This window comes from Carcharodon carcharias, chromosome 18 (assembly GCF_017639515.1).
Source record: "Carcharodon carcharias isolate sCarCar2 chromosome 18, sCarCar2.pri, whole genome shotgun sequence".
NCBI classification, from domain to species: domain Eukaryota; kingdom Metazoa; phylum Chordata; class Chondrichthyes; order Lamniformes; family Lamnidae; genus Carcharodon; species Carcharodon carcharias.
In genome coordinates this window covers 34,966,797-34,981,519 of record NC_054484.1, presented here as the reverse complement: position 1 = coordinate 34,981,519, position 14,723 = coordinate 34,966,797, and the positions used below count along the sequence as shown (strand labels likewise).

At 42.2% G+C, this 14,723-nt stretch overlaps 1 protein-coding gene across 1 annotated transcript in view; it reads left to right on the top strand.

Annotated features, from left to right (window-relative positions):
• dcbld2 (discoidin, CUB and LCCL domain containing 2) overlaps window positions 1–14,723 on the top strand; it is a 120,682-nt gene that overhangs the window by 85,532 nt on the left and 20,427 nt on the right. The window contains exons 7-10 of the mRNA XM_041211757.1: window positions 635–675; window positions 6,535–6,750; window positions 9,652–9,776; window positions 12,274–12,430. Coding sequence (XP_041067691.1) covers window positions 635–675; window positions 6,535–6,750; window positions 9,652–9,776; window positions 12,274–12,430 — 539 coding nt within the window. The remainder of the gene's footprint in view (window positions 1–634; window positions 676–6,534; window positions 6,751–9,651; window positions 9,777–12,273; window positions 12,431–14,723) is intronic.

The following is a 14,723-nucleotide window of genomic DNA, read 5'->3' as shown; positions in this document are numbered from 1 at the left end:
AACTGCTATCCCCACCCCTCCACCCCACTCATAAAACCTACCCCAGTAAATTGCAGGGCCGATCAGTGTGGTAGGTTTTCCTTGCAAAATCTCTCTGCTGCTGTTGACAATGCCACCCATGTTATCCTCCTCCAGTACCTCTCCTCCATTATATTCAAAGCAAAATAAAAGCTCTGAAGAAGAGTCATACAGACTTGAAACGTTAACTCTATTTCTCTCTCCACAGATGCTGCCAGACCTGCTGAGTTTTTCCAACATTTACTGTTTCTACCTCTCCTCCATTGTCCAGCACATTTTGCACTTTTACCTCTCCAATCATAACCAGAACATCTCAACCAGTGGCTTCTCTTACCACTCTTAGTATTACTCTATGGAAAGGGCTCAATGTATCTTGTGCTTGTTGATAACTTCTGTCTTGTTGGTAACTTCTATCTACCTGTCAGACCAGTGAGATGTCATTTCCTTTATCTGTATAGTTTCTTAATTATCCTATTCAAAACCAGTGGGAATATTTTAAAAACAGTATGATCAATATTCAGTAGCTCGTGTCAGAATATTTAAAATAGTTAATTCTGAGAAATCCTATTTCACAGTACTGTACAGTTTAATCTTATTAGTTCGTTTAATTTTACAGTGGACCTTTATCAGCTAGTCTGTTTACGTTCAAGACCAATGGTGAGTATTTGGTCAAAGAAGCCAACTGTGATTTTATTTTTTGCATGTCACCTTAAGTATTGAGCTTCTCTGTTTAACAGCTGCATTTAGAAACTAACGCTTGTGTCTTTAGCAAAAGCTTAATATTTCCCATTGACATACCACAGCGCCTCTTCACTCCAACATATTTACAGATGTAATGTTCCCATTTTCCTTCTGTTCACTAGGAACCCGTAACTCATGCTGGATACAGTTCCAAATGTTCTGACAACCCTCTTAGTACCTCATCAAAATGGCCATTTTACATCTGTAAATCTTCAGCATATCAGGAAACAATATGACACCATAGCCCGGCCCAATTTTTGCCATCACATACCTACATCTTCCAATGAAGTAGTTGGAACCTGGCAAGTTTTTCTTTCCCACTCTACAACACTGGAACACAGGGGTCAATTACAGTGTTGTAACTGCTCCCTTGGCTGAGATCAGCTAATTCAGAACATTGGTCATACCTGAAAGCTTCCATGTCTTTACTTGATCAAATGGTGTATATAAGATTATGAAAAGGCTTGACAGGATGGACACTAAGAGGTTGTTTCCCTTGGCTGGAGAATCTAGGACGAGGGGGCACATTTAGGACTGGGATGAGAAGAAATTTCTTCACTCAAAGGGTTGTGCGTCTTTGGAATTGTCCACTGCAGAGGTTTCTGGATGTTCCATCGTTGAATATATTTAAACCTGGGAGGGACAGATTTTTGAGCTTCAGGGAATCAAGGGATATGGGGAGTAGGCAGGAAAGTGGAGTTGGGACAGATCAGCCACAAACGTATTGAATGACAGAGCAGACTTGGGGGACTGTATGGTCTACTCCTGCTACTATTTCTTATGTTCTTATGTTCTGTTCAAATCGTGGCCCTCTCTCTCTGTGTAGCTGACAATTTGGAATTAAAAAAGTTCTAGAAAATAAGCACAACTGGAAGGCGTTAACATTTCTGAGGTGCCTATGTTCACTGGCCATTTGAAGGAATAGTTTAGTGGGATGACATATGGGAGGGCATTATGATTTTAACTGGGATGATGTGGCAGGTTCACTTTAAAATTAGGGTACTTCCTACTCTAGTCCATAAACAGAATGTTGGCACAGCTAAGTAAAATACTTCCCTATCAGGTAAGAGCTTACCTAGCAGTGTAGCTTAGTAACAGGCTACTGAGGCTCCCAGCATCTCAGATGCTGGTCCTCAGCCGATTCTATTTACACCACGTGCTATCAAGAAATGGCTGAAAGTACGGGATACAACAAAGGCTATGGGCCCTGATAACAAATGAAGATGTCTGCTCCAGAATTAGCCACACCCAAGCCAAGCTGTTCCAGTACAGCTACAACATTGGCATCTACTCATCAACGTGGAAAATGGCCCAGGTATGTCCTGTCCACATAGCAGGACAAATGCAACCTGGCCAATTACCACTCCATTAGTCTGCTCTCAATCATCAGAAAAGTGTTGGAAGGTGTTGTCGACAAAGATATCAAGCGGCACTTAGTTAGCAACAACTTGCTGATTGAGGTTCAGTTTGGGTTCTGCCAGGACCAGTCAGCTCAAGACCTCATTACATGGTCCAGACATGGAGAAAACAGCTGAATTCCAGAGGTAAGTTGAGAATGACTGCCATTGACATCAAGGCTGCATTTAACAGAATATTGTATCATGGAGCCCTAGCAAAATTGAAGTCAATGGGAATTAGTGGGAAAACTCTCCTTTGGTTGGAATCGTACCTAGCACAAAGGAAGGGGTTATGGTTGTTGGAGGCCAATCATCAGCCTCATGACATCACTGCAGGAGTTCCTCAGGGTAGTGCCCTAGGCCCAACCATTTTTAGCTGCTTCATCAACAACCTGTCTCCCCATCATAAGGTCAGGAATGGGGATTTTTGCTGATGATTGCATGATTTTCAATATCATTGGCAATTCCACAGACAATGAAGCAGTCCATTTCCACATGCAGCAATACCTGGACAAAATTCAGGCTTGGGCTGATAAGCTGCAGGTAATATTATAGAGACACCAGTACCAGGCAATGACCATCTCCAACATAAGAGAATCTATCCATCTCCCGTCACCTTCCATGACATTACCATCACTGAATCTCTGGCCACCAACATTCTGGGAGTTACCATTGACCAGAAACTCAACTGCCATCCATAGAAACACTGACTGCAAGAGCAGTTCAGAGACTGGGAATTCTGCAGCAAGTAACTCACTTTCTGACTCCGCAAAGTTTGTCCATCATTTCCAAGACATAGGTCAGAAGTGTAATATGATGCTCTCTGCTGCCTGGGAGAGTGCAACTCCCAACAGCACTCAAGAAACTTGACACCGTCCAAGGCAAAGCAGTCCAGTTGATTGACATTCCATCCACCACTTTAAATGTTCACTCCCGTCAGCACCAGCACACAGTTGCAATGCAGTTCAACACTCAGCAAGACTCCTTCAACAGCACCTTCCAAACCTGTGACCCCCTACCACCTGGAAGGACGAGAGCAGCTGATGCAAGGAAACACCTTCTTAAAGTTCCCCTCCTAGCCATATAGTATCTCACCATCATCCCTGTCACTGCATTAAAATCCTGGCATTCCATACCCCCCCCTCCCCCCAATAGTGTTGTGGATGCCCCGATTGCAGCGATTCAAGAAGGCAGCTCAACACCGCCGTCTCGAGCAATAAGTGCTGGCCTTGCCAGTGATGCTCACATCGCATTAACAAATTTTTAAAAAATACTGGGACTAAAGTCATCATCTGATATGTGACTCCAGACCCACAGCAATGTGGTTGACTCTTAACTGCCGTCTGAAATGGCCCAGGAAGCCACTCGGTTGTATAAACCGCTTAAAAAGTTGACAAGGAATGAAAGCAGATGGACCACCCAGCATCAACCTAGGCACCGGAAATGACCACGGCAAGCTCATCTGTCAACTCTGCAAAGTCCTCCAGGCTAACACCTGGGGGCTTGTGCCAAAATTGGGAGAGCTGTCTCTCAGACTAGTCAAGCAACTGCCTGACATTGTCATCCTCACAGAATCCTACCTTACAGATAATGTCCCAGACACCAACATCACCATCCCTAAGTATGTCCAGACAGACCCCGCAGAGGTGCTGGCACAGTGGTATACAGTTTGGAGAGATTGCCCTGGGAGCCCTCAACATCACCTCTGGACCACATGAAGTCTCAGAGCATTAGGCCAAACATGGACAAGGAAATCTCCGACTGATTACCACCTACCGCCCCCCTAAGCTGATGGATCAGCGCTCCTTCATGTTGAACACCACTTGAAAGAAACACTAAGGGTGGCAAGTGCAGAATGTACTCTGGGTGGGGAACTTCAATGTTCAACCTCAAGAGTGGCATGGTAGCACCACTACTGACCGAGCTGACAGAGTCCTAAAGGACATAGCTGCTAGACTAGGTCTGCAGCAGGTGTTGAGGGAACCAATTGGAGGGAAAAGCATGCTTGACCTCATTGTCACCAACCTGCCTGCCATAGATGCATCAATCTATGACAGTATCGGTAGGAATGACCACTGCACAGACCTCACATTGAGGATGCCCTCCATTGTGTTGTGTGGCACTACCACTGTGCTAAATGGGATAGATTTTGAACAGATCTAGAAACTCAAGACTGAGCAACCATGAGGCGCTGTGGGCCATCAGCAGCAGCAGAATTGTACTCAACCACAATCTGTGATCTCATGGCCTGGCATATCCCCTATTCCAGCTTTACCACCTTGCCAGGGATCAACCCTGATTCAATGAAGAGTCCAGGAGGGTATCCCAAGAGCAGAACTAGGCATACCTAAAAATGAAATGTCAACCTGGTGAAGCTATAACACAGGGCTACTTGCATGCTAAGCAGCATAAGCACCAAGCAATAGACAGAGCTAAGTGATTCCACAGCCAATGGATCAGATCTAAGCTTTGTAGTCCTACCACATCCAGTTGTGGATGGCAGTGGACAATTAAACAACTTACTGGAGGAGGAGTCTCCACAAATACCCCCATCCTCAATGATGGGGGAGCCCAGCACATCACAAAAGAAAAGGCTGAAGTATTTACTATAATCTTCAGCAAGAAGTGCTGAGTGGCTGATCCATTTCAGCTTCCTCTGGAGGTCCCCACCAACCCTGATGCCAGCCTTCAGCCAATTTGATTCACTTCATGTGATTCAGGAAACAGCTGAGGACACTGGATAGTGCAAAGACTATGGGCCCTGACAATATTCTGGCAATAGTCCTGAAGACGTGCTCCAGAACTTGCTGCGCCCCTAGCCAAGCCGTTCCAGTATAGCTACAACATGGCATCTATCTGTGGAAATTGTGTAGGTGTGACCTGTACACACAAAACAGGACAAATCCAACCTGGCCAATTACCGCCCCATCAGTCTACCCTTGATCATCAGTAAAGTGATGTAAGGAGTCATCAACAGTGCCATCAAGTGGCACTTGCTTAGCAATATCCTGCTCACTGACACTCAGTTTGGGTTCCACTCATCTCCTGACCTCATTACAGCCTTGATTCCAACATGGACAAAAGAGCTGAACTCCAGAGGTGAGGTGAGACTGACTGTCCTTGACATGGAGGCAGCATTTGACTGAGTGTGGCATCAAGGAACCTTAGCAAAACTGGAGTCAGTGGGAATCAGTGGAAAACACTATGCTGGTTGGAGTCAGACCTAGCACAAAGGAAGATAGTTCTGGTTGTTGGAGATCAATCACCTCAGCTCCAGGATATCACTGCAGGAGTTCCTCAGGGTAGTGTCCTAGGGCCAACCATCTTCAGCTGCTTCATCAATAACCTTCTTTCCCTCATAAGTTCAGAAGTAGGAATGTTTGCTCATGATTGCACAATGTTCAGTACCATTCATGACTCCTCAGATACTGAAGCAGCCCATGTCCAAACGCAGCAAAACTTTGACAATATTCAGGCTTGAACTGACAAGCAGCAAGTAACGTTCCCACCACACAAGTGCCAAGCAATGACCATCTCCAACAAGAGAGAATCTAACCACCATCCCTTGAGATTCAATGACATTACCATCCCTGTAACCACACTATCAACATCCTGGGAGTTACTGTTGACAAGAGATTGAACAGGCATAGAATATAAATACTGTGACTACAAGAGCAGGTCAGTAACTCACCTTCTGACTTCCCAAAACCAGTCCACCATCTACAAGGCACAGTCAGGAATGTGATGGAATACTCTCCACTTGCCTGGGTGAGTGCAACTCCCAACAATAGTCAAGTAGCTTGACACCATCCAAAGAAAAGCAGCCCACTTGATTAGCACCCCTTCCACAAACATTTCACTCCCGCCACCACCAACGTACAGTTGCAACAGTGTGTACCATCAGCAAGATGCACTGCAGAATCTCACAAAGCCTCCTTAGACAGCACCTTCCAAACCCATGACCACTATCATCTAGGACAAGGGCAGCAGACACATAGGAACACCATCACCTGGAAGATCCCCTACTCCTCACCCGCCAAGCCACTCACCATCCTGACCTGGAACTATATTGCCATTTTTTCAGTGTTGCTGGGTGAAAATCCTGGAACTCCTGCCCCAACATCACTGTGCATGTACCTATACCCCATGGACTACAGCGCTTCAAGAAAGCAGCTCACCACCACCTTCTCAAGGGCAATTACAGATGGGCAATGAATGCTGGCCTAGCCAGTGACGCCCACATCCCATGATGAATTTTAAACAAATATATGAACTACTGGTCTTCCATGCTTTTTTAAAAATTGTGTGGCTTTAATCCTTGTGTGTACATGACATGTTACAATCTGATAAATTTAGATGTTTGCTATGTGCTTTATAGGTTGCTATGGGACACTGGGAATGGAGTCTGGTGTCATCGGAGACAGCCAGATCAATGCATCTTCAGTTCTACAGTGGCATGACCCTTCTGGACAATTTCACATCTGGGGACCAGAAAAGGCTCGTCTGAAAAAGCCAGGTTCACCTTGGGCTGCATTTCATACTGATGAACCCCAGTGGCTACAAATAGACTTGAAGAAAGAGAAGAAAATAACAGGTAACTTAAACAGTCAGAGTTGTGTTGTTGGCAAAGATTGGTTTTATGTGCAGATCTACGCAGTTTCAGGTTAGGCATCCTGGTGATGAAAACCTTAAGGAACATACTTCACTTATACCATCTGTTGGCCCTTAACCTTTAATCCAAGTGCAGAGAGCTTGGCTACAAAATGTGATACCTGAATTCAAGTTCCTTCATATTTTGCTGGTGTGAAGGATGTTTTCTAGAGAAGGAAACACAATTCTGGTTTTTGCAAATGGCTAGAGTTCTTTCACCTCAGATCTTGACCTACTTTGCAGTGGGCACAATTTCCTCTGGGTGGTAATACCAGCAGTGGATGCATCTATCTCAAATAGGTGAGAGCTTAATTTAAATATTAATTTGGGGTGGGGGTTATTCTGCATGCCACAGCTCAACTTTGTGGGGAGTAGGTCATCATTTTGAAATTGTGTATATACAAAAAATGGGAATGCCTTAGCTGTCTAGGTGCTAAGCTGTGGAATATGCTGTCTGAACCTTTTCACTGCTATACCTCTCTCTCCTCCTTTAGGTGCTCCTTTAAACCTACCACTTTCCTATCCTAACCACCTTTTGTGACTCAATGTCAATTTTTTTTTCATACTGTCCCTGTGAGGCACCTTGGAATGGGTTACCACATGAAAGGTGTTATATAAATGCAAGCTGTTGTTATTGAGTTGCTAGGAATTTTTTTTATCCTTTCGCGGTACGTGGGTGTCGCTGGCTAGGCCAGCATTTTTAATACCTATCCCTAATTACCACTGAGAAGGTAGTGGTGAGCTGCCTTCTTGAATTGCTGCAGTCCATATGGTGTAGGTACACCGCAGCACTCTTAGGAAGGGAGTCCCACGATTTTGACCCAGCGGCAGTGAAGGAACAGTGATATAGTAACATACAAGAGCCCTTCATAGAGGGGTAAAGAAGCAAATAAATGTGGAGGGGGTGATTAGAAAGCTTGGGTCAAAGAGGTTGGTTTTAAGGTGGGTCTTAAAGGAGCTGAGAGAGGCAGGAGTGTTTAGGTCTGAATTTCCAGAGCATGAGCCTAGATGACTAAATACTTTCATTTATATAGAACCTTTACAACCTTGGGGTTGTCATTTGAATATTTTGGAAGTGTAGCCATTGTTGTAGTTGCACACAATGTTGAGGCAAGAGGAGTGGGTTTGAGTAAATTAGGTATATCAGGCACCTGAAAATCCTAGCATGTTGCCTTGGCCTATATTTAATATCAAGTTTTGATCAGAATATAGATGTTTACTAAATGGTTTTACAAACTGCATCATTGTAAGACCACAGCAATCTTAAAACACCCCCAGATTGGTAATGATCAAATGGGCAAGTTGTTTAACAGTAGATATTTCTAGCATGCAATGCAGCTGTGAAAGGAGCTGATCACTGTCTGAAATTCAATAAGTTTTTTTTTCATTCTTACCTGGTATATGAGAATCACTGGCAAGGCCACTTATTGCCCATCCCTAATTGCCCGTTGAGAAGGTGGTGGTGAGCTACTTTCTTGAACCACTGTTGTGTGGCAGAGGTGTACCCACAGTGCTGTTAAGGGAAGAATTTCCAGGATTTTGACCTAGTGACAGTGAAAAACAGTCCCAAATCAAAATGATGTGTGACTTGGTTAGGAACTTGGAGGTGGTGGTGTTTCCATAAGCCTGCTGCCCCTGTTCTAAGTGGTAGATTCCATAGGTTTGGAAGGTGCTGTCAAAATAGCCTTGTTGAGTTGTTGCGGTGCACCTTGCAGGTAGTGAATATTGCTGCCATTGTGCACCAGTGATGAAGAGAATGAATGTTTAAGATGGTGGATGGGGTGCCGCTCAAGCGGGCTGCTTTGTCCTGGATGGTTTTGAGCTTCTTGAGTGTTGTTGGACCTGCACCCATCCAGGCAAGTAGAGAGTATTCCAGCACTTTTCAGACGTGTGCCTTGTAGACAACTTTTGAGGAGTCAAGAAGCGATTTACTTGCTCAGAATTCACAGTCTCTGACCTGCTTAGTTTTTATTTTCAAGTGTCAGTGTCAATACAAAATAAACTGGCTCTAAATAATGTGCTCCACTATTTTCTTCGGTGCATTAGTCTTATCAAATCCTTAAACTTATAGGTGAGATTTTTCTGGGCGTACATCAAAATAGAGGAAAATCCTGTGGTTCCTTTATAGGCATGCTGTCCAGCCATCTCAATTTCCAATATTTGATGCATCCAGGAAATCAACTTGACCTGGGAACAGACTTAGGAAAATTTCCTCTGCTTAGTTTGTTCAAACTAACATAAAACATAAATCATTGGCAATGATTGTAATAAAAATGACATTTTTTATCAATGCAGATATGAGTGTAAATATTTATTTAATTCATGCTAGCATAGTTTGATACAATGAATGAATAACTTATACAGCTCAGGACAATTTTACATGAATGATATATCATGTAATTGCAGATGTATGTTATAAAGGCCCCTTTGACAATGTTTAGAAGTCATCAATTTAAGTTTAAAATCTATTGAGAACAGCTTTTTAGCACTGATGCATTTGTAATATACACAAAGGGATGAGTCTGGTACTATATCTATCACTTGTTTTCCCTAATTGTTAATATTAAGATCATGCTCCCCCCATCCTCTGTTTTAAAAGTCTTTAATGAAATGGGTTTTCAGTCATTCAAACCCAGTTTCCAATAGTAGATAAAGGCATTAAGGCAATAATGATAAACGAATGGCAGTGCTAAGAGTTGGCTTTGCTGCAAGCCAGTACATTATTTAGGTTCTTTATGTGGACTGAAGGAATGATGGAGTAGGATGAGGACCACCAAGTCTCATAAACTGACTCCATATGTTAGATCCTTAAGCTAATGTTTATTTATATTGTTTCTATCCTCAGGTATAATTACCACAGGTTCCACTCTGGGTGAATATTCTTTTTATGTCTCTGCATACCGAATCCTTTCCCGTCATGATGGACAGGATTGGAAGGTATACAAAGAAGCCAACAGTGACCTGGACATGGTTAGTACACTAAAGTGAGTTGCTGTTTGTAAAGCAAAGCCCTCAGTTCTATATAACCCCACTACACTGAACCTTAATGATATTTACATCTTTGCAATAGTCGGTTCTGCATTTTATTTGCTGACCCATAGACATTAGGGTGCCTCAATAATAAAAGTACCATCAGAATTTGAAAGCAATACTACATGTGACTATGTATTTATAATATTTTGTAATATATACTTTGCATCTTAAAGTCCTCAAAAAGAAGTGTTAATAACGTTATATTCATGACTGTGCAGGAACAATAATGTTATTTTGAAGTGCTGACTCTCACTACTTTTCACTGGTAATTGGTTTGTTGGCATGTTCCTGTGACTTTGCATGTATGAAAACAATGGTTGGGACTCTCTAAAATCAACTCGCCAATGGGGTTTTGAATTTAAGAGATGACTTACACCAGCAAGTCATGTGTGCTTTGACTGCAATTTTCCATCCCTTGACATTAATGGGAGGGTAATCACAAGTCAGTAAGCCTGTGATTTTCTGACAAACCAGTATTGTCCAATACGTTAACAACTAGCCACATGGCTAATTTAAAATCCAGATGTGAGAGTTGCATTTTTGATTAGTAAATGAAAATATGTGATTACAAATAATAGTTGGTTGTGTGATCTCAGTATTCATATTTGCACAGCATATGCACATACACTTTAACCTTGTGTGCATTTGTTGGTAACAAGTGTGTCTGAGTGTCTTTTTGATTGTTGTTTGTGCTTTACTCCCTCGATTACTGTTTATTGGTGACGTTAAAACCATTTTCTTTTAAAATATGGGAAGATACTGCATTATCCGGTCACTTGGAAGCTGACCTGGTTTTTTAAAAAAGGATCATAAGTTCACCTTTGGATTAGGAGCAAGCATACCTTTTCGAATCACCTAACCAGCATGGTACTTGAGCAGGAAGTGTTGTTTGCTTGTATGCACTGCAATTATTTTAATGGGTGGCACTAAAAACTGGTTTAAATGCAAAAGCTAGTGATTTACTGGAAATTGCATGACAGGGATGAGCTTTAATTTTGGGCTTGGTTTTTTGAAATCAATTGGGACCAAACTGAGAAAGTGAAAAGCTGCCCAGCTCACACGCTCTTAGCCTTGCCTGAAACCATGTGAGTATCAGTATCAACCTAAGAATCCTCATCTCATTGGAAACTGAGAGGCTGAGACAAGAAAGATTGCTCCACCTATATTCTCCTCCACGCTGAAGCTTCATTGGTAAGAACCTCCAGACATTTACCAGGACCAGAGGCCCATATTCATACGAGAGCTCCGGATCAAGAGCATTGAAACCCTGCAAACTTTATCGTTTATTTTATAAAGCTATTTTCCAAAGCTCATTCATCTCTGCAGAGACCCTATCTATTTCTCCTTTGTTTGTTAGTCTTTGTGTGTGCATGTGCGCACATGCGGAATTTTAAAAGGGATAAATAGTTATACTTACAGATTACAATTGTGTGTTCACCAGTTCTTACAACTTGTTTTAAAAAATAAGTTTTATTTTACAATAAATTTATCATTCTGAGTTTATTGAAAGAAATCTGGTTAAAGCCTCTTTAATTCTGGGTCTCACAGTAGCAAAGGTAAATAGCCATTTTGGTCAGTTAATTAAAGTTTTAGACTAATGGTGTGACCAATAGTGGGACTAGATAAACTGTGCACTCCTGCCACCCTGGTTGTAACATTCTCCTCTAAAATGTTGCATAAGTAGTGAAAATAGCACCATGAAAACACCAGTGAACTGTTTGCTAGATAGCTAGACCAATCAGATGACTGCTTCAGATAAGAAGCAAGCTCAGCCATTAACGAGAAGCTCTAATAGTCCATGTCATGGCAATGGTCAAGCAACATCCAAGCACATTCTGGATGGAGAGTAGGAGTGGGTCTGGTATGTCTCATTGTGTGAGGTGAAGTCAAAGTATCACTGAAAAGTGCTGGACAAAAACCTAGAAGATGCACTAAGGTGTGATGTATCTGATAATTTCATACCAGACTTCCAAACTCCAGTGAAAGAGAAAGACTGCAAAGTTTTACATTGAATGATGGAAGGTGTATATTAAGTAAATATACATAAGAAATACATTGAGATAAAAACAAAAAAACTGCGGATGCTGGAAATCCAAAACAAAAACAGAATTACCTGGAAAAACTCAGCAGGTCTGGCAGCATCGGCGGAGAAGAAAAGAGTTGACGTTTCGAGTCCTCATGACCCTTCGACAGAACTTGCGTGAACGCAAGTTCTGTCGAAGGGTCATGAGGACTCGAAACGTCAACTCTTTTCTTCTCCGCCGATGCTGCCAGACCTGCTGAGTTTTTCCAGGTAATTCTGTTTTTGTTTAAGAAATACATTTACTTGTATTGTTTGTAGGGTGATTTTACCAATTGGGATATAATGATGTCATGAAAAAGAAACTTGAACGAATGGAAAAAAATAAACAATGAAATAACTTTATTTCCTCAGATATTCCAAGGAAATTCTAACAATTACCAGGAAGTTCGGAACAACTTCATCCCACCCATTCTCGCCCGTTACATCCAGATTAATCCAGTACAGTGGCACCAGAAGGCAGCACTGAAAGTAGAGCTGTTGGGTTGTCAGCCATACCAACTTTCACTGGGTAAGATTCCCTTAACATACTCTTTTTTTTAACAAATTACAATGGAACCGCAACGGTTCAACAATGTGGTGGTGTGCTGCCTTCTCGAGGGCAGTTTGGGATGAGCAACAAATGCTGACCTTGCCAGTGGTGCTCGCAACTCATGAAAGAATATATATATATATATATATATATATATATATAAACTTGTTTAGATCCATTGAGACAATGCCCTTCAGAGTTGAAATGCAATCAATATCAATGTCTATGTTAAAATTCCTATATTTGGTTCAGAAAGAAGCCCAGATACAGCAGCTCACCTTGAAAGAGCTAAGCTCATAGTTCATGATTTGATTTAAAATCAAGTTTCATGTTCATGTGAATGGATGTGCTGTCTTTGGCTGAGGTGAACCAGTTTCAACTAAGATGGAGCTCTGGAAAAGACTGTACTCCTAGGCAGAAGGAGGGAACTATTTGGGTCATTGCCCTATTTTATCAGATTCCTACACTTGGCTGATGCAGGCTGTAATTGTTAGACAACAAAAGACCAAGATCCATCTAGTTCGCCTTCTACAAGCCTGATAGTCACTTGATACAAAGTTAATGAGGTTGTTGACTAAACATAGCAATCAACTTCTACTAACTAGTCTACAGCAGACCCAAAAACGACACAAGCAAAACCCTAGTGGTGGAACCATCGATCCAATGTCACCTTTTCCCTCCCAAGCTTGCTACACTTACAACATGTCCCAAATCACTTAGATTCTGTAAACCAGAAGATAATTTTCTGAAAAAAGTGTATCAAATTTGAATTAATCACTTCCAGAGTAGCACAAATTGCATCATAACTTCTCTACCAGGAGGCAGCATTTAGGATCCAACATAAAAGATAGGAAAAATGTAAATTTATTACATCAGCTGCCTTTTCGCAAAGCAATGTATACGCGCTAAAGTACTGCTTTCTGCAAATGCTGAATTTTTATCGGAAACAGAAAAGCCAATTGTAGAAAACATTGAAATGGTGCTTTGCAATGCAGTTTGGTAATGCCATGTGTGACATGAGAACACTTACTATCAGTTTCCCTAATGTACTCCTGCTCTAACTTTGGCAGGAGTATGTGGAAATTGGACCAGGACTTGGATGCAGTAGGTCCAGCCTTACATTGTGTATTCTCTGATTACCTATTAGATGTAAAAATCTCCACCCACTCCAAACATAGCTACCAATGTAAGAGGATGAAGAGTCAGAAACTACCAAAGTTGGGACCACACATCTGGTCGGCAAATATACTGTTGGTAAGGCAACAATGGGGGCTACTTGAGGGGTCCAGTCTGGGATTGAAGCCTACACCCCTGAAGAACCAGCATTTAAAAAAAAATCAGTGAGCACCACGCATCTCGGTGGTGCACACCCATCCATCACACTGGGATCCCCAGGTGTCCCTCCTATGGCACAGGTGCAGATCATTGATATTGAACTGTGACTTAACCTTTATAAGCTTTGGTGGAGTCAGCAGGAGAAATCCCAAGAAGAAGCATGACAGCACCACCAACTCACCAAGACTCCTTCAACAGCACCTTCCAAACTGCTACCACCTAGGAGGACAAGGGCAGCAGATGCATTAGGAACACTATCACCTGGAAGTTTCCCTCCAAGTCACTCACCATCCTGACTTGGAACTATATCACCCTTCCTTCACTGTCGCTAGGTTAAAATCCTGGAACACTCTCCCTAACAGCACTGTGGGTATACCTACACTATATGGACTGCAGCGGTTCTAGGAGGCAGCTCACCACCATCTTCTCAAGAGCAATTAGGGATAAGCAATAAATGCTGGCCTAGGTAGCAATGAGCACATCCCATGAACAAATGGGGAAAAAACCTATCCCAGGTACCTTCATTCTTACCCCCTGCAGATTAGCTGGGCCAAACTGACAGTGTTCACATCTGAATCAAGTTTTTATGATTTGTTCCCAGATGAATTCTCTGCACAGTAAGACCTATAATATGTTTGACATATTTCCAGAACTCCACTAGTTGTGAACGTATTCTTGAGTTCTATAAAATGCAACCAAAAAACACTTTTTCTCAATGTTCCTTATTTACAGTTTCTTTCATGTGGCGCTTGCTGTTGCATCCAAACCCTGTCAGGTTGTACTTTTTATTATTTAAAAACAAAGATAACCCAAGGGTTGGAATTTGACTCCATTTTCTCTTAAAATCTCATTCTGTTGCCAATGATTTGGCCTTGGCAAGCACAGTATAGATACTATGGGTGCAGTTCTTCTACATTCAGTCTCTTTACTCCAACTA